The following is a 20,629-nucleotide window of genomic DNA, read 5'->3' on the forward strand; positions in this document are numbered from 1 at the left end:
TTAAATGCATATTCCTTCTTTGCTGTATATCTTCTCAAGTGAACAGTGCAGCGTAGGCCCATCAGATGTTTCTACATACAATTTAAACTATATTTCTGTCTTTCAATACAAAAATACTGCATGATCTTTTGCTGATCATGTTCCAAACTTAATCCATTAAAACAATTTTCCCCTGTAGTGCTGTTTGAGTGTCTATCCTGTTAGCCTTATTACTGTTGGTGAGGATGGCTCTTACCAGGAGCTGCTTTCCCCTTGCCTGTGTTTTCAGAAAATCGAAAGCATTTTTTCTTCCCTCTGTTGTTAATGCAGTATAACTGTTTGAAATCTGCAACTGTGCTGAAGTGTGCTAGAATGTAATTGGTATAAATGATGCTATTGTGAGGAAAAACAAGTTCCCAGATTTTGGGAGCTACAGCTTTACTGTTCTGTCTTAAGTGGACCATACTTTCAGCATGAATCACAGACAACTGGATTGCAGTGGGAGAAAATAATGAAACTTCAGGGATTGTTCTAGAAATAATCAATTTTCCTTTTTTTCCCCACTTTGCTGAAAGCACGCAGCATGTCCTTTGAATGTGCAAAGGGAATTCAGATTAATGCCCTATTACACTTGTTACTGAAAACAGTCATGTGGACTTTAGGCATTGTAAGATATTTTAAAGATGATGTGTGTATGAGTCAGTAAGTTCCAATGAACAAAAATTCAGCATGAATGCTGAATTCTCATCAACAGATGAGAAAATAAACTTGCTTTCTATTAATTTGTATCTACCAGTAAGCATTGGAGCACAGCCCTGCTTCAGAAGTTCCTCTCCCCAGCCTTTGCTCAAATATTGAATAATTCACCATGGCTGCTTCAGTAATGCTGTGACTCCTGCGGAATTTAGTAAACAGGAATATTGAAAACCCAACTTATTATTTTACGTGTTGCTAGTTGAGAGACTCATGATGAAATCATAACATTAAAATGTTTTCTGCAACTACTGTAAAGGAAGCAATCAATTCTAAATTCAAGATCTGGCTTGCAGATTATATGCTCCTCTGTGACTTCTTCAGACTAATAGTGACTCTTGCTGGTGTATGGTCAACTGGAAGGACAGGTTTCCCTAATAATCTTTTTGGAGTGTGTTGTCTGGAAAATGTTAGAATATCCTGAAAACCCCTTTATTTTAGACATTCAGCAATCACTAAGAACGTTTGGCAGTCTTAATTCATAGTTCTCTGGTAAACATGCTTGTTCTTGTTAAATATTCCACCCTTGGTGTCTAGGTGAGTGAAATAACACTTATCAATTTGACATGTATTGGTGGCAGTTACTACTTTATATGCAGGCAGCGGTATCTCTGAAGGTATAGAAGTCAGTACAAGTTCTTAGGCGCTTTGTTTTTTTCTCTCATTATTCAATCTCAGAAACAGCTAGTGAAGAAGAGTCTCCAGTGCCTTCTTGTTCTCATCTGAACAGTGAAAGCTCTATCCCAGAAGATCTTGGCAGTCTAGCTGCTGAGTCTGTCCCATCAGAGACTATGGGCCATGGACAGCCAGAAAGCCCAGATCAGAATACAACTAATGAAGAAATGGTTTATTCTGAAGAGTTCAAGTCCTCTACCTCACCTGGCAAACTTGTGAGTGAGCTTTTTATGCTATATATATTCTTACACTTGTAAAAAGCTAACAGAGAAGTATTAAGTATAGCCATCCCAGTTGTCAAAGCAGAGATTAAACTATTTTCTGTGTTTGCAATACCATTTTACATTACTGTGAATAAACGTTGTGATCAGATATGTTCTTTGAAGTCTTGAGGAAAAATTGCTTCAGCGCAGAGTTTAGATAATTTTAAACTTGTGGGTAGCCTTGCAAAATGTTTTGCGTGTGTCACGTAGGTATGCAGTATTAAGTGGTGGAACACTGACCCAGTTTACCAGTGTGAATTAGCTGTAGGCTAGCTTGTTACCATTGTATAAATTCTTTGAGGCCATGGAAACTATGCTCTGTTTTTCCGCTTTGCTTTACTTGTAAGTAATGTATCCCGAAGTATAGCTATAGGGTGAAGAAGCAGAGCTGTAATGTCAGGCACAATCCTTTGGGTTTCAGATTATGTCTGCTTGCTAGCTAATTCTGCCTTATTGTTCTATTTCAACTATTATTTCTACTTGGTTGATAATTTTGATAAGTTTCATCCTGATAACTTTGCCCTGTGCTCAGTGAGACAGAAAATGCAGTGTCTGTGGGGTAAAAGAACTGCTCATCTAGACTTATTACAAATACTTTATTGGAAAGTTTGCTGAGAAGATAGTGAGGTAAAATGTCTAATATGTGCTAGAGGTTATGTTCAAGGTGTGTGAAAGGTTTGTGGTATAATGGTGCAGCAGTAAGAGCATTTTGGAAGAATATTTGCTCTTAGAATTATTTGCCTGGCTACAGACAAATAGTGCTCTGTTGTTTTACTGATTTAGAATGGCATCTTGCACCTCTTACATGAAATGGTCCTTTTGGTTTCACGGATTATTTAGTATGGGTTCTTATTGCCATAGTTGTTACGAAATAAGATTACATAAACTGTATTGAACACCTGTGAGTCAGAACCATGTCAGTTCACTTAGGTAGTAATAGAGTAGTCTAAGCAGGTTTACTGAAATCTAAGCTCAAAGTAAGCAGTCAGTTATTGCTGCTCTTGGTATTTTTGTTTTATTGTCTAGCAAACTAAGATTAAATTCTTCTTAAGATACCTGGATGGGTACCACTGCTTATGAGATGTTCTCTAGTCATGCTGTTCTTTCCTTGTAATTAGCTCCTGATGACAATGATCTCCTACTTTCAAACTGAGCTTTACAAGCAATTACTTATTTGTCCTTTTCTTCTCCCATAGTCTCCTCCCAAAAGCAGCATATCTGTATCAAAGCAAGATTCCAGCAAAGGCAGCCATAGAACTGGAGGACAGCTACGTTCACCTGTGAAGTCTCATCAGATATCTCACAACTGGTCTGATGAATCTTTATCTTTGACACAGTCAGGTAAGCATAATACCTGCTTGGGTTTAAACTGCTTTTTCAAAGCTTTTGCTTTTAACAAGTAAACTTGAAATGCAGACATAGATGTAGGGAGGCAAACAGAAATTCCTGGAAATTGCCGCGGTTTGGGGTTTTGTGGGAGTATTTTCCCATGATGTAATTTGATCACTTCAGCTTAAGAAGGTCTTAATGTAAGAAGGTCTCTATATTATCTCTTCTTTTAGAAAGCAACACAGGTTCCTGCAAACAGGTATGAAGAAGATAAGAGTCAATAGTTAAGGTGGTCCTAGAATTTAAAAATACCAAGGTTAGCTGTGCTTTTAACAGGCGACACTGTTCCACCCCTCATGTTGTAAGAAGGCAGAATATGGTTCAACAGCATACAAACATGATCGTCCTCCTTCTGAACACTGCCTGGCTCCAGAAGCAGTATAGCTCTGTTGTTATGGCAGTATGAGGGAACCTGTTGGAGCTGCACTGGCATGTGCAGAATGAATGGATACTTCAGGACATATATTTTTATTTTTGGAGGAGGGTTTGAACTGTGTGCCATAAAATAGGGCCTGAGATTGCATTTTGAGCTATAAAATACAAGATCTACTATATGGACTCTTTATACTCTTTTAGCCAGTATCCAAGCTGGCTACCAGTAAATGCTGAGGGAGAGAATATTAGAAGGGAACTGATACAGCATGGTCCTTTCCCTGGTGTGCTCTCTCAGTCTGTTAGTCATGTGGATTCCAGGACTTCCTGAGCCACCATTCAGTGGGTCACCAGCATCAGCTCTGTTAAACTGTGGTCTGTTTTGAACCTTTCTGTGCTTTTAGTCTCTAAAACATCTTGTATTCCACAGTGCAGTTGATACAGCATCATAAAATACTTATTAGCAAATGAGATAGCATTTTCCCGCTTGTTTCTTTTAATTCCCTGAATGATCAATAAGTCTTTAGTGGAAAAAGAATTAGGTGGTTCTGTTGTATGTACAGGCTGTTGTTTGTGATAGATGGATAACTTACTGACGTGCGTACATATCCATTGTGGTGCTTGATGTAGCAAGCTCAATAATCTTTTAGGGTTTTTTTTTTTTAGTTAATATGTATCTAAGTGCAATAGAAACACAGTAATTTTGAGGCAGCTGTTCTCCTGCTGGATAGAGAAATGAATACGTAACACCTAAGTATTTGCACTGAGTAATTTGTATTGGGATTCTGTCTGGAGGGCAGTTTGCAACACAGTGAAGCATTCAGCAACTTGATAAAGTTATTTTCAGGTTCTGACTGAGCAACCACATAAGGAAGCCATTATAAAAAGTAGAGCAGGCAACAGTGATCATGAAAATAAACTTTTGTAAAATAAAGTATTTGCTATCTTTGATTTCAAATGCCGAAGAAAGGTATAAGAGGTGGGAAGCCGATCAGGATGGTGCTGGTTTCACAATAAATCATTCCATTGTAAAGAGACAAATCTTCCAAGCTGCTGAGTAGTAATGAAGTCATTGCTATGTCAGTCCGATGCATGCGTAGGCAAGATCATCAAAGATGAAAGCATGTGCAGATCTTTCCCTTATGAGTTGATCAAGAAAAGCTATAATTACATAGTGGTCACTTACTGTTCGGGAGGAGTTGTTAATTACAGTGGCATCATAAAGTACTCCTGATTAGCCAGTGAGATTCCATTCTTTTTGTGCTGGGGTTTTTTGTTGGTGTGGTTTTGTTTTTTGGTTTTTTTTAAATTCTCTAAATGGTTAACAACAGTTGTTAATGGAAAAAGAATACAGTAATTTGATTGTATTTACTGGCTGTTGTTGATGATGAAATCCTTCATTATGGTGGTTTGTTTTCTTGAGAAATGAGATTGATTAGCAAAATGTCCAGCTGTTCTTGCTAGCTGACCAAATAATACTGGTGACTTACTTTCTAGGATGTTCAGTAAAGCAATTGGTGTTTATGAGCATCCAAGTCTTTTGGTCCAGAAAACATTATAGGTAATACTGAGCGTTAGAAAGGCAAACCAGCCAAGATCCTTCTCCTAGGAGCTGCTGCTATAGAAGAGGAAGGGGGACATCAGCCACAGGGAGGAGCTCCAGTAAGACTACATCAAATAAATATTTTGAAGAACTTTTCATACTTAATTGTGGTAGCACCAATCTGGGACAAGGATCTTGTTTTGCACTATGTTGGTATACATTTAAAACAAGAAACAAGGGGCAGAAAAGAATGAGACACTGAGGCAGTCTATAAAGTCTGAGAGGTCTGAGAGACTAAGAGGTTGTTACAGCAGAAATGATGAAAGTACCAGAGTTATTGGTAGAATGGGGTTATCATGCAGAGAATGGAACTAAGTATCTGGGGACAGCATCCCAAGGGAAAAGAGGTAGAACATCATCAGAAGGGCTGGAAGACCAGGTTGCAGGGAATTCTGGGGTTGGAGAGGAATGGAGGAGATCTTACTAAAATTACTAAGGATAATGATTACGAAAAAAATTGTTCAGGTGGAAAATAGCTACAGTCAGTAATGGCATTATAGGAATGCCTGTAAAATTGAACTTTGAGCAAAGATATGCCAAGTGACTTTGTATAAGCTATTATTGAGTAGTCCACCACGTGTCTAAGCTCAACACTACCCCCATTCACCCTGAATAAATTGTCATCCAGAGGCCTGACAACAGTGAAAATCTCCACATTGTTCAAACTAACTTCCCTTTCAACTGTTGACCAGTCAGCTCTCCATTTCATAGATGTATTTAGTCTAGGTGGTAGGAAATCTAAATGGGCCAGAAACCTAAACTGCTTTTGGAGTCCACTGTTGCAAGTGAAATTCTCATCAATGAAGTGTACGTTGTAGCTTGAAACCGTATATCGTGACTCTAAACAAATATTTCGGATATATTTTTTGTACGGATCTTTGAGTTGTCCTATTTTTAAATATGTCAGAAAAAAATTAATTTCTGCAACAGCTGACATGATAAGCAGTTAATGAGGTAGCAGTATAAACATGGGCAGTTGACGTGAACAAGTTTGGTAACAAGTTACTGTATGTATCAGAGCGTTTCTCTTCTAAAATAAGATGCAACACTATTTCATATGTTATATAGTAGTGTTGTGAACCTGAGATCGCACTTTAAGAGTCTTATTATGTTAAGATTAACATGTTGACATTAAATTCTTTGATATTTTGCTTGGACCATATCTTGTATTTACTAAATGATTAGTTCATTGTTTTGCATAGAACTGTTTTGTGAGATGCAAGCTTACAAAGACTAAAACTAAACTTTTTCAGAAACCACATCTGATCAAAGTGACATTGAAGGACGGATCAGGGCCCTGAAGGATGAACTACGGAAAAGGAAGTCTGTGGTTTACCAGCTGAAAAAGGAACAGAAAAAGAGACAAAAGGAGAGACTGAAGGCCCAGGAAGCCAGTTTGATCAAACAACTGGAGGTTAGGAACAGTAGGAAGAAGGGCGAAGTAAAAGATTGTTAGCCTTGAATAAATCATTATAGTATGGATGTTGTTGGCAGAATATTGTATCAACAGCTGTGAAAGACACATTACTGTGATAGAAGTGTGACTGTGTTCTGGCTATTTAACTGTTTTCAATAATGAACCAGAGTCTTGAGGCAAAAATGCCAATGAAGAAATTTTTTACCTGAGGGTGGTGAAACATTGGCACAGGTTGCCCAGAGAGATGGTGGATGCCCCATCCCTGGAAGCATTCCAGGTCAGGTTGGACGGGGCTCTGAGCAACCTGATCTAGTTGAAGATGTCCCTGCCCACGGCAGGGGGGGTGGACTAGATGACCTTTAGAGGTCCCTTCCAACCCACACTATTCTATGATTCCTTTTTAAAATGTATATCTTTAATGGGTTACTAGCAGTGTGCAGGGGGCTTATGTATCCTAGCTTCGATTAAAGAGTGATGCTCATGTAATTTGTTTTTGAAAGTAAAGTATTAAAATTTCTAGGATTCACAACTGTAGAGCTTTAGGAAGTTAAATAGATTGCTTGACAGAGAAACCGAGTGTATCCTTTATTCATTTAATGGGTTTTAATTGCTGAATTGTACTAATGGTTTAGTAGACTAACAGCCATAACTGTTTTCCACGTGCAGTCATATGATGAGTTTATTAAGAAGACTGAAGCAGAGCTGAGCCAAGATCTGGAGGCATCACCCACAGCCAAACCTCAGATTAAAACTCCATCCTCAGCTGCTGCTGAAAAACCTAAGATCAAGGCACCACCGCTTCATAGGTAACTGGGATTTCTTCTTCTTTTTGAGATTATTCTGAAACTGCGGTGAATGCTGTTTTAGCAGAAACCACGAGTGCAAGGAAAGCTGGTAACTGCTCTTCCTTAAAGCACTGGACAGCGGCAGTATCCTGTTGACCTATTTGCTGGTCTCATCAGACCCAAAACAGATAAGATGTACTGTCCCTGTAACTGTACGCATCTCACATTTGTCCTGCCCAGTCTTTCAGATCCTATTTTCAAGTTCTTTCTGAACAATAATTTTCAATTGTGCAAGAATGTGCCAAATAGTTGTATGGATTACTGACCCAAATTTTTTCCCATTTTGTTCACCCATTATGCCTGCCACACTGTGTGAGGCAAACCATTCGTCTTTGCAACTTAAATCTGGTTTAGATCTTAGGCTTTAAAAGGTAGAGAATTCAACTGACTTCTGCACTTCCTACTGTATTTTTAAGTGTTTCATTTTTTCCAGCAGATGGTGCAATTTTAGTGCATTCAAGTAAAAAAAAAAAAAAAAGTTATTTTCTTTTTCTCTTTTTGGCTGCAAAAAAGGTTAGTTTGATTACTCTTCTAGAAAATTACTTTCCAGGACTCGCCAAAATCTCCTCTCTGTCCCCATTCCTGTTTTCTAAGGTCACAGTATGTTGACAAACCAAACTGTTTGTTATCATTGGTGTGGTATTATAATTATAGATGCTTGTATTTCCATTTTTATCTATTAAAAAAAAAAACCCAAAAACCAACACTCTGGTGTCACCATGATTCATGCAATTTGATTTTTCAACTTTAGGCCTGAGACAGCTAAAAACTGGAAATCACTGGCTGAATCAGAGCGATCCAGAGCATCTTTGGAATCCATTTCAGAACATGCAGGTATGTGACTGGAAGAATCTGTAATACATATGAAGATCTTGAAGACTGACTGTTTTAAACTTCTTTAATCTTTTCCTTCTTGATTCAAGAAGAGTTTTTAAGAGAGCATGCAGACTTCATAATTACCATAATGATCGAGCTGTATTTTTTACTATTTTTATTTAGTAGGCTTCTGCTTCTCCTGTTTCCTGTATATTCAGTATTTAGTTTTACTCTTGCTGAGGTTTGTGTGAACCATAATTACATGACAACCTTTGTCCTTTCTTTTGTTTCCTGTTCCTTTATCACTTGAGGAAAGTAAGGAAACCAAAAATAAGAATAGGAATAGACATTTAGGAATAGGGTTTTTTTGAGATAGTTTTCAATGTTTTGCTGTCAATCGTTATCTACCATTCTCATCTTGGTTTTGAGGCTTGCAAACAAATAACTGAGCCCTTACCTTGGGGCTCAGTATTGTATGGCATTATGAAATACTGGTACAAGAAACAGAATCAGAAAGAAAGCGTTAGAACCCTGGAATTGAAAGAATGTTGCTTATGTTCATAGGACAGCTAGAAATATATGTTTCCAAGGCACCAGTTTGTATCTTCTTTTAGCATAGAAACCTTGGTGTTAATTTTGTTGCCTATGGTTGCAGTTTTCAGTAAAACAATGCAGGCTATACGATCTGCTGTAATCCACCTTTTATTTTCCTTCAAGATGCTGTGTCATCAACAACTGAGAGATCTGTGTCTGTGCACACCAAGAAGGTGGCTGTGACAGATGTTCATGCAGAAGAACCTTCTGGAACATCTTCCTCGGTTTTAATGTCACCAAGGAGTTCCAGAGCAGGATCGGGTGATTCCTTAGATAATGTACCCCCATCATCTCTTCTCAAAGACGTGAAAGATGTTAGCAGGATATCCCATGGGTCAATGAACAATGTGGTAAATGCATCCAATGATGAGGCTGCCTTCAGTCATAAATCTGAGATACAGGAAGATTTGGAATACATAAAGTCCAAGGAATATGAGATTGAAGGTTCTCATGTTAAGCCTTTGGAGAGTTCTGATGTCTTGCTAACATTAGATAAAGAACAGGAGAGCTCACTGGACATCCTTCCAAAGAAAGTCCTCTGTTCTGAAAACGAACTCTCTCAGAAGGAACTCTTTGGTTTGGCTGTGGAAAGTCTTTGTGATACGGAAGAAATCTTAGAACAGAGACTGGCAGATAAAGATGCTGTAACTGGCCCAAGTGTAGAAGAGTCTTCTTCCAAACTGAGCAAATCAGCAGAGGAAAAAGGCTATCTGCTTTCAGAAGAACGTTTTAGTCAAAAGGAGCCATCATACCTTGAAGACTTTGAAGGATTCTCTTCCAGAAAACAAGCGTCAGTTGAAGAAACACTTCCTGGGGAATGTTACAAAGATGACTTTGAAGCATCTCTTCTCTCTTCTAACGGGGATGCTCAGTCTCCGACAGAGCGGTCACAGCACACACAAACCAGCAGAAGTAGATCCACCAGCCTTGGCAGTGATGGCGAAATCAGTGAATACCTCAGTGACAGGTCTCTCTCTCTCTCTGGCAGCATGCATTCAGAGAGGTTACTAGAACTTAAGTCCCCAACAGAACTTATAAAAAATACTGAACGCAGAGATGTGGAGCAAGAACAGGCCCCTACCGAATCACCGCTGTGGACCTCTGTTTCGATCACAGAAGAAACAGATAGTTTGCCAAATTTCAACATTGGTGATAGAGTACTTGTGAGTAAAGTCCAACCTGGAACATTGCGATTCAAAGGTCTGACTAAGTTTGCCAAAGGGTTTTGGGCTGGCGTGGAGTTGGATAAACCTGAAGGGAACAATAATGGAACTTACGATGGTATTAAATATTTTGATTGCAAAGAAAAGCATGGTATTTTTGCTCCTCCTCCAAAAATCTCTCACATTACAGAAAGTATTGATAGCCATTTAGACACAAATAAGGATGAAGACTCATTCTTCGATGATAGACTGGAGAAGCAACACAAAGCAGAGCAGAAAGACAAAGGAAGTTCCAAACCTAGCAAGGAAGATGAACCCCAGAGCAGAGATGCAACAGAGAACTATTCCCAGGATAAAGCTCCTGCAGACACAGCTGTTTCAGAAGCCTCAGCTAGGGAAAGGGTTGATGAAGAGGCTTCTAAGGCAAACAGCATAAAGGAAATTTCTGTAGCTACTGAATCACTTGCCCAAGAACAGTCAGTGGTGGATTATCTGAAGCATGCTGTAAAAGAGGAGGCCAGCCTTGCTCCTCTCATTTCTGGTGTTGTGGATGAGATTTCCACTGTTCAGTTGGATGACGTCTCAGATTTTCTTTCTGAAAAACTGGAGAGGCAGAAGACGCTGGGGGAAGAATGTGCTGAAAATTTAGATGATCTCTCTCCTGGAGTTGTGGAGAAGCCTGCAACTCCACTTCTGGATTTGCTAACAAAAGAAAAGAACCAGTTAGAAGCCCAGCTTAGACTACCACTTGGAGAGGAAGAAAAGTCGAAAGACCAACTGGAAAAGGTCAGTTTACTGACAGACAGTCTACTTAGAGATTTTGTGAAAGACACCGTCAACCAGCTACAGGAAATAAAGAAGGTCAGGAATGAGAAAATCCAGCTCAGCAACCAGGAGCTCTGTGATGTGAAGGAGGAATCCAGTACCCCATCCCAGCAGGTAGAAAAGCAGGTTCCCGACGGACTGAATAACTTTTTTCTAAGTTCCGATTTGGAAGATGAAAGAGAAGAACTTTCCTCTCCAGACATGTGTCCCAGACCAGTGAGTAACAGACATCTTGCACTGATTTTAAGAGTCAATTGTTCCTTTGACTGATGATGATTGAATCTGAGGAATGCAATGTGGCATCAGTTTGTTTTTTCCCCAGTTCTGTTGGGTGATGTGGAGATTGCCTGTATATATGTCTTACATGTGTGTTCTCATGTATCCCAGTTCACAGCTTGTTTTGGTAGCCCTACAGGCTGTAAGACACATTTTGGCACATGAAAGTGAAAAATACTTTCAATTTAGGTTGCATTCTGCTTCATGTTCAATTTGTATTTAATCCTTACCCTCATTTTTTATTCTAAAAATGGCAAAATACAGTAGATTGTAAACTTACCTCTGTCTATTCTTGATATGAAATAATCATCCTCAAACATAATTAGTTGCTGTGGAGGTCATTCAGGTGTCAGACTGCTCTATCCACTGAATATATCATGAGTAGTGGAAGTTCAAGCTTCCTCAGAACAACCATTAATGATACAGATATAGGACTTGGCCTTTCTGCTGAAGATCCCAGTAAACCTGTCTGCTTTGCCATTGATCTCAATATATTATCATCACAGAAAGCTTCAGCCCATTTCACCGGTGTGAGCACCACTCAGTCACTAAAACAGCCATCGCCTGCTAAAAGCTTTTAGGCTGTTGATTTAGATCTGAGACTGCTGGTAAGTGAAGTGAAAAGTTATATGTCACATTATCAGTTTTTTAAACCACTTAGCTTTTCATAAACAGTTAAACATTAGGACAGACAGTGGGCAGGATGCACAGTCTTTTAAGCTCTGTAGGAACACTCTGAAAGCATTCATCAGGAGTGGTAGAAACCCCAGGTATTTGAATCAAAGCATTTCTAATTTTACTGTGGGCTATTTGTTATTTTTCTGAGTATTTGTGCATATATTGCCAATTATATCAGTAGAGCATTTAAAAATATAAGTTGAGTCGGACAACAGTGTGACACCACTTTTATATTTACTCTGTGGCTCTTAATTTGCAGGAGAGTCCAGTGTTTGGTGCCAGCGGTCAGGAAGAGCTTGCCAAGAGACTGGCAGAGCTGGAGCTCAATCAGGAGCTCCTGAGTGTGCTGGGAGATGATCAAGACTGGTTTGATGAGGACTATGGCCTGAGTTCCCGTAAGGTCCAGCAGAAGCAAGCTGAGGAACCAGCAGTGCTGCCCAAGGTAGAACCGCAGAAAGTGCCAACAAAGCCGTGTGAGGAGCCTTTGGCGGTCCCTCATACTGCAGTGGAGGTGGAAGGTATGGTGCATGCAGCAGCTGAGGAACTCTGGAAACAGAAAGAGCTGGGTCATGATCTTCAAAGTTTCGGCCTTCATACAGATCTTAGTAGTACCCTCAAAGAGCAGGACACAGACACGATAGACAAGCAGGTTTATAAAAAGGTACAGTCTTCAGGCATTTTGTTCTTGCCCTTTGAATGTTTACCATGAGCAACAGAAGCCTTAACTTTTACTTCTTTCTTCGTTAAGGTGGTATTTGATTTAACAAAAGAGATCTTTGGGGAAATCTTTGCGGAGGATCCTAATCTAAATCAGCCTATTTGGATGAAACCGTGTAGGATCGCATCTGCTTACTTTCGCCGAGTAAAAGATCCAAATGATCTGGATGAAATCAAGGTAGGAAGAAGTCTTTGTCATGCAGGGAAAGTGAGATGAAAAATACTGTAGTGGCGCTTGCCTGAGTGTTAAAAGATCGTAACAAGCGTATCCAGCAAGAGGTGAGTTGAGAAGAGAAATGAGATTGCAAACCTGAAAGGGAGTTTGTCAAAATGGTCCTTTTTTTACTCAATCCGTTTGCCTCCCTGTCCTTTTGGCTGGTACTGGTTGCTTTTAAACCTTAGTCCTCTGTGCAGAACTGCCAGGATGACCTTGGTCTTATAGAATTGGTATGCTGACAGACTGCTGCTTTAGCAGATTTCAGTGAAACTCTATGTGGGTATATTGGCATGGATCCAACAGTAGGGTTGGGCCAAATTGGATGAGCTGGATTTTTTACTCAGACACACCTGTGCCAACCTCATTGAGGGCAGTGGGAGTTGCCCAGAGGGACCCAAAATTTGAGCGGTGAGGACATTGTATTTGGCAAGCCAGAGGAGGTCTCCTGTTATTGGTGGTAGTGCTCAAGAAAGGACAAAACCCCAAAAAGCTAGAGCCTGACTGGACCTAGGTTAAACTTGCAGGGCTGGACATTTGGAAAAAAACCTGTCTCCCTGAAAGTGCTCAACAAAGAACCTTCCATACAGCTCATCAGGACACAAATGAAGACTTCTACCTGTACTGTTTCTTCTGAAACTGGGTGTGGGGGGGTGTGTGTGTGTGTGTGTTTGACTGTATTTTGATTAACCTGCTGAAGATACAGCATGTTAACTGTCTGTAAAAGACATAAATAGTATCTAGATCACTCTGTTAGTTGAGAAGACTTTCAAAAGCATGTGGCAGGGGAGAGCAGGGGCACAGGACAAGGACACCAAACTCCCACCCTGCTTTTCTTTAATATTCTCCCATAAAATGAATTGTCATAATCTCCTGTTTGCTGTACTGTTTAATTGAAAGTTTATGTTCTCAAGATTGTTACAGCAGTGGGTGTCATTTCCCACCCCCACTTCTGGATTTAATAATTGTTTTGCCTGTGTAATACTGCCTCAAAGACTTTCACTGTAACTTTCTTGCATACACCGTATGTCTCTTAGCTAAACAGAAAGCTGATATGCATTCTATAATGTGACTTTTTAGGGCAGGTACTTAGTGCATACATTTCATTTCTTAGCTCAAATGTGATAAATCTCACCTTTTACTGTTCTGTAGAGCTTCATTGCAGCTGAAGTACTGAAGTTGTTCAGCCTGAGGAAGGAGCCTAATCACAAAACAGACTGGCAGAAGATGATGAAATTTGGGCGGAAGAAACGAGACCGAGTGGATCATATACTGGTCAGTGGATGAAAATAAGCAATCATGTCAGATACTGTCCACCAGACTGGTGTGACATATGATTGTATTTTTCAGTATTTGATCATGCTGTTTAAAGAATATAAAGCGTGCATGAGGTCTTGATAGAAGGTGTTTAATTTTAGAGAGCACCCTATTGACAAAAACAGAAGTCCAGTGCCAGTGAAGTGGGGTGACTTGAGTGAATTCCCTGTTCATGCCTACTGATTTGACTGGAGTATAAATTTGCCCGCTCCCAGAAGTTTAAAGCATGAATTTACAGAAGGAAACATTGAAATATTTGACTGAGAGTAAACTTTTTCTTTGAGAAAGGAGTATGTTTTTCTTCTTACTTTAATTTAAAATGTTTTTATTTTGAAGTAATATTGTTTAATTGGAGACAGTGATACTGAGAACTTAGTAGACCAGATCTGCAACCTTTCAGTCGAATCTGGTTAGCAAAGTCATTGGGTTAGAATAGCAAAGACTTCGAAGAGACAGTATGGAACATGATAATCCCTAGTACAAGGTAACCAGTCTGCCAGATGGTACCCACAGCTAAGCATTTCCTCAAAGCTAAGCAACGCATCGGACTTCTGCTCCTGTAGTACTTGTTGTAAAGTAGTGACTGCAGCTGCCACTGGGGCAGAGGCAGTTCAGTGTTAAAACTGCGTAAGATAGAGCATGTCTGGCTGTGTACTAGTTTTTGAAAGTTACTTGTTGGCTTGTATTGCAGGATGATTAACATCTTTATTGGCTATAATGATAGTGAAGGTTCTGCTTGGGAATATGAGTCGTCATTAACACCGTGCTTCACTTAATTATACCTGAAATTGATTCCACACACGTGCACATATAAGTAACTTCGAGTCATGGGTCGTGTGGTCTTTTAATTGCCCATCAGTGGAAGGTTTCCAACACATGCTTTTTCCCAGGGATTTAATTTTAATTGTATGTAAATAGAATATCTATGTATAGGACCTGCATATCCTAGTACGCTTGATTCTGGGATACACTTGTTTCTGGGATATGGAGGCTGCTAAAGCATGCACAAAAAAAGTCTTGTGTTTAGATCCCTGAGAGAACTAATAGTACAACTATTATGCTTGTGTACCAATTTCCTAACTTCTTTGAACCATACCTGGAAAGAAAGATTCCTGACTGGAAAAAGTTGTTCTAGTTGAAGGCATCCAAAGTGCTTTAGGTAGAACGAGTTTGAAGTTCAGACGATCTGGTCTGCGATTTACATGCAGCCCCAGACATGAAAGATTAATGGAGCTGTGACAAGCTTAGCTTAATAAATAATGTGTTTAATTTTATTTTGTTCTCACAAGAATATGGTAATAAAATTTTAGCTGAAGACTGGGAATAACTCTGCAAAGATTGCAGCATGCCGTGCTTTAGGAATAAGGTAGTCTCAGTGGCATTGCTAACACGTTTATACTGTAATGTGAGACACTATCAGAGAAACTTCTAACTGAAAACCTAAGGAGAATAGTGTTCAATTTCTCTTACCTTGTTTTATTAAAATCTCTATAAAACATGAAGTATCTGGATAGCTTTCTCTGTCTCCTAGTCAGCCTCCAACTTGTGCTTAAGGTCATGAGTTCTGTGATAATGCAAATCCAAGGTCACAAGTGGATATACAAGGTCTGTGCAAGGTCTGCTGCCTATCCGCTAGTAACTCACAGTGTAGCCCTAAACTGAGAGGTCAGTTTTGGAGTTTTGCAAATTTTGTTTAAAGTATATTCAAGTGGTACCATACAGCAATTTCCTGAAAGAGAAATCAAGACTTTTGGTAGGTTTAGGTGCTGTAGAAGCTTCTTTAGAAATCACAGTTGAAAATGCTTTGTTCAAGTTTTTGTGAAGATTTAGCCAATATACACGTCTTGCAATGTGGCAGGGGATGTCATGTGAGTACATACATGAGCTGTTTGATTCTCCACATTCTTTTGCTGCTTATAAAGACAAAGACTGTTAAAAATAAAACATGATCTTTTTAAAGCAGAGGTAAACATTCTTAGGCTTCTGTTATTTGCATTTAAACTTTGAGCACAGGTCCTTCCCAGTTTTATTTCCCCTTCAAGTAAAACTAACCTTCAAATGAAAACATCCTTTGATAGTCTTCTATTGAGACAACTATGTATTTTTAGTGACTTCAATGAGAGGATTGAATGCATCTGACTGTCCAATACTGCCTGACCCAGGAGCTAGGCATGACTAAGGGTGAGAGGGGTTTTGATACAGAGGAAGGGGATTCTGTTGTATGCCTCCTTCTCCAGCATATTAGTAATGACTGTTAAATAGTGGCATCGTCTGCCTGGATGGTGGGGCGGCTGTAAAACCAGGAGCCATGGCTGTTTGCTGAATTTCTTTTTATTTCTTCTGAAGGCACAGAAGCAAGTGCCAAGCTATTCTGCCCAGCTTAATCTCTCCCTGATGATCCCTGAATGTGTCCTTCTGGGTTTATCATACTAAACACAATTCCCAGTGGTTCTTGTCTCCACAAAAGGTTCAGCCTTGTGGGGAAGAGGCACAGCTGCAGAGGCAGCCTGTGCTGCACTGGTGCTGTCTGTGATGCTAGGTCCTGTGGGTGACTGCAGTCAGCCATCACACCTGCTGGGAATTAAGGGGAGAACAGGATGGATGAGTCCTTCACCTTACTCTGCCTTGATCTTTGTTACTTCCCTCAGTCACTGCATCTTTAGTTGCATTTTCACTTTTGTCTGTGCTTTCCCAGCATTGACACCAATATAGTTAGCCATGTTTTTCTGCCAGTGACAAAAAACCATCTTCCTCTTCTCCTTTTTTGCAGCACTGTTAACTTTGATCACGCATTTCTGCCCTCAGAAAGCATTTGTTTTGGGATTTCTTGAGAGATCTCTGATCTGCTGGATAGTTGCTCCAGTTATTAACATTTACAGCAAATTTTGGTTTTCAGTAAACAAGTATGGGAGGGTCACATTTATGAAAAGCTGCTTTGTTTAAAATCAAGTTAAAGGAATGTTTAGGTGTGTGCTTTCTTCTTCTCATGTCCCTTCGTGTTGCCACGTTTATCACATGTGTGCTGTCTGTGCTCTGTGGGAGAATCTCAAATGTACACAGACTGAGGTACCACATTTCGGTACATCAAGGCTGCCTACACTTTTAAAACCTCTTTTTAAACTACAGCAAGAACTCCTTATTTAAGTTCAGGTGCTAATAATAGACTGTTTCCACTACTTTTTTTTTCACTTGGGTCTTCAGCCAAACCTCCCTGTGCTGATCTGTTTGCACAAATGCTGCCATTGCTTTCCTTGCCACCCCCCCTTCCCTTTTACCCGGAGCTTGAGAAAGCAAAGCTCACATGATACTGCCAAACCTATGTGTTTAGCTTTCACACCTGAGAAGCCTGCCAACAGAGAGCTGACCTGTTGACTTAAGGGCTAGAATGTTTCTCTCCATGCAGTTTTGAACTCTGCAAAGCTGTTCCTATCAAGCTGGCTTAATTGGAAAGCCCACTTCTGCAGCGCCCGAGATCTAAACCCAAGGGGAGTGCAACAGTGAGAAGAGAATTGAAGCCTGCTCATATGCAGTCGTGCATCTTAAGATTTGCAGGCACTCTGAGAGTGAAGGGCTGTAAGAGTGCACCTGCCTGCCGTCCTCCTACTGGCATTCTTCCAAGGCAGTAGTTTATTTCTGGATTTTTGTACTTTTCAATCTCCAAATGATCTAGTTACTCCTTAAATGTAGTTTATTTTGCAGATATTCATGGTTTTGAATAGGAACCTTCAGCAATCAAAACTCACTAATTTACTTTCTAAAATTTCCTTCAGTTTATATTCTTTTAAGTGTTGTTTTTTGGGTACTGTGGCATTTATTAGATGACCAGCAGGATCATGCTACCTCTCTCTCCTGATTTTTCTTTTGTGTGCATGCCCCCTTCTTTGTTTGTGTTTAAAAAAACAAACAAACAAAGCACGCAAAAACCATACTACATAGCCTTCTGCATTGTGTCACTATTTATCTTTTCCTGTAGGATGGAATTCAGTTTCATTAAAACTGTTTTTTTCCTGACTTTGCCCAAATGCAGTTTCTCTCTGGTATAGAGAGCTTACTTCCTGGTATCAAATACGTGAAGTTTTACTTTTGTCATGAGAATGTGCAAGAACTTAAATGCTGTGCATGTACGGAAGACAATGCAAAGCCCAATTCCATGAAAGCCACAATAAGTTGCCAAATATAAGCCAAATACAAGCAAACTGTCTCCATTGCTTAGAAGCAGTTTGTAATAATACAACAAATGGATCAAACATTTCCCAGGCAAAGCAGTTGCAACTGTCTTGGCTCCGAAGTCTGCAGCTAGGGCTGCAAAGCAGCACGGCAGTTTCCACACGTGTTCTGAATACACTATAAACAAGACTTGCCTGCAACTGCAAATTGCATGTTCTCTTAGCTTTCCAAAAGTATGCTTGAGGAAGTCCTCCTAATGCCAAAGGAAATTGTGCACTTTGCCTCTGAGAAAGAGGGGAATGATAGAGACAAGAGAATTAATCGCTGATACTGTTTTTCTTTCTTGATATTTCTGCTGCTATTTAACATCCAGCCTTTCTCTGCCTGGATCAAGTTACCTTGTCCTCTCCAGTTTACCTGTGTTTCTTTATCCCCTGAATCTTTTTTTTTTTTCTCTTCCATCCTCTCCCTCCTGGAGCACAGTAGAGGAACTGTCCCATCACGTTGTTGCAGGTGAGACAGAATAAACAGCAGCTTCGTGTGGATCTACATATTGGGGTTTGTTTAAGGGCCAGTGAGATCAGAGTTTTTAACCTGCTTGATTATTTTACGCACTTGCTTCCCCTCACCCCCAGTGTTACGTTCACTAGGTCTCGACTTCACTTCCCAGCAGCGAGGTCACTGCTGGCCTGGGAGGCTTGGGCAGAAAATCACATCAGTTGGTATTGTGCAGCTGCTTCCGGTTACCAGTCCTGGATGTCATCGGTCAAGGTCCCTTGGTATCCCCTGGCATTCATCTGCACCCACCTCCTTCACCTCCAGGATCTTCCCCCATTTCCAGGATATTTCCTCCAGCCAGGGTCTTCACCTCCTCCCTTTGGGGCCCCTGTTTTCTTTCCCAGACCACTTCTGCTTTTTGGGAACCCTTCTTTTTGGCACCACTTCTTCTTTTCATGACCCCTTGCCTTTCTTCATCTAAATAGTCTGTGATGCAAACACACAACACATGATCAGCCTCCACATTGGTGCTTCTGTCTTATGCCTCTTTATTGATGGGAGGGCTGGGAGGACTTGGAACATGCTGCTATTGTTTAGTCCAGGGTTTATCAAAATTTACAACCAGCACATACTGGTTGCAGGCAGCAAGCTTCTGCTTGAGAGTTCAGAAGTCTATTTCAGACATTTGTCCCCACACAAACTTATACCCAATTATCTGCCGCTTGTTAGCATTCAATTTAAATTATTTTTCACCTACAACACTCGTTCAAAGCTTGATTGCCAATATTGTTGCTTCTTCCTTATTAGTAAGAAGCATAATGAAACCATTAACACCTCGTCTGTGACAGCCATATGGGAAGCAAGAGGAGTGCTCACTGTGGTAGTGCAGAGACTTACAAGCACAACTCCTCCAAAGCTGTTTGCAGGATGAGATCCCTGCCCCTCTCCCCAAGCTCTCTTTAGAGAGGAAGAAAGGAGCTGTCGGACTGAAACCCCATGTATAACTGAAGCCTTATGAATGGCTACAAACCCTGAAGCAGTGCCGGTTCCCTGGGGTTCCCATAGCAGCCTGTTCTTGGGCTTCACACTGTGTTTGGGTTATTGAATCATCATTACACTACAGCAGCTGTCACCTTCAAAACGGACAAGTTTCTGGGCGGTTTAGCTTCAGGCGAAAGAGGGAGAGAGAGTGTTGGGGCTATAGCTCTTGTACTGTCTTTAGGTAATAACACTATTACATATTGATACTAGATTAGTGGATTTTTGGTATGTTTTAACCTTGCTTTGGCAGTGTCTAGCTGTCTAGCCCACTTGTCTATGTGGACAGTGTAAATCTATTTTGAATTCAGAGTGTAGGATTTACGGTCAGAGGCGCTTTCTGCTGAAGCTGAGCAGAGAAAGAGCTTTCAGCAGGTTTTCTTTGTCATTTTAAATATGAGTGATGTTTGCACCTACTCTTCCTTTTCTCAAAAATTTGAGCTTTGTTAGGATGTATCTGTAATACTGAAATGGTCACTTAGACAAATTTTTAATAAGTTTAATTGGAGATGTCCAGTTTGGAGAGACTCTCTTAAGACTTGATTTGCTGAATGAAATTATATATTTGTCTGTTACTAAAACACCTATTTGCCAGTGACCAGTAAAACAGGAATTTGCTTGTCAACAATTTAGGAATAGAAGGAAATAAATACTCTTTGAGTTACTCTTTTAGATGTAATGGTACAAAATTCCATTTGTAATAATGCTGTCAAATCCAACGAAGCGTGAAGTATTCTGTGCAAATGAGTTGTAATACTATCATAAAACACATGCCAGAATTTTGTCTTCCTATACAGAAGAATTGGAAAAGTTAGTTATTTCCTTTAGGTTTTCTAATTCTTATTCAAATAAACTGAACTGCAGTAAAGTCTTTTCTTTTTCTCCTTCCCCTGTTCAAGGCCTTTGCATGATTTCTTACCAGTTTAAGCTGCGTGGAATCAGCTTCTTGCAAATACACAATTAGGGACTTTTTTTAATGGAGCTTCTGCTGTTGGCCAAGAATATCCCATTAGCTGAGTTCTTTCAAGTG

The 20,629-nt window shown here is 40.0% G+C and overlaps 1 protein-coding gene across 5 annotated transcripts in view; it reads left to right on the forward strand.

The window, feature by feature from the left end:
* The window catches only part of CEP350 (centrosomal protein 350), a 67,055-nt gene that overhangs the window by 44,167 nt on the left and 2,259 nt on the right, over window positions 1-20,629 (forward strand). For all 5 annotated transcript variants that reach the window (XM_009275879.1, XM_019471163.1, XM_019471165.1 and 2 more), the window contains 9 exons: window positions 1,411-1,622; window positions 2,867-3,011; window positions 6,288-6,448; window positions 7,118-7,257; window positions 8,048-8,130; window positions 8,830-10,910; window positions 11,908-12,309; window positions 12,397-12,543; window positions 13,732-13,854. In XM_009275879.1, coding sequence (XP_009274154.1) covers window positions 1,411-1,622; window positions 2,867-3,011; window positions 6,288-6,448; window positions 7,118-7,257; window positions 8,048-8,130; window positions 8,830-10,910; window positions 11,908-12,309; window positions 12,397-12,543; window positions 13,732-13,854 — 3,494 coding nt within the window. The remainder of the gene's footprint in view (window positions 1-1,410; window positions 1,623-2,866; window positions 3,012-6,287; window positions 6,449-7,117; window positions 7,258-8,047; window positions 8,131-8,829; window positions 10,911-11,907; window positions 12,310-12,396; window positions 12,544-13,731; window positions 13,855-20,629) is intronic.

This window comes from Aptenodytes forsteri, unplaced genomic scaffold, assembly GCF_000699145.1.
Source record: "Aptenodytes forsteri isolate BGI_AS27 unplaced genomic scaffold, ASM69914v1 Scaffold289, whole genome shotgun sequence".
NCBI classification, from domain to species: domain Eukaryota; kingdom Metazoa; phylum Chordata; class Aves; order Sphenisciformes; family Spheniscidae; genus Aptenodytes; species Aptenodytes forsteri.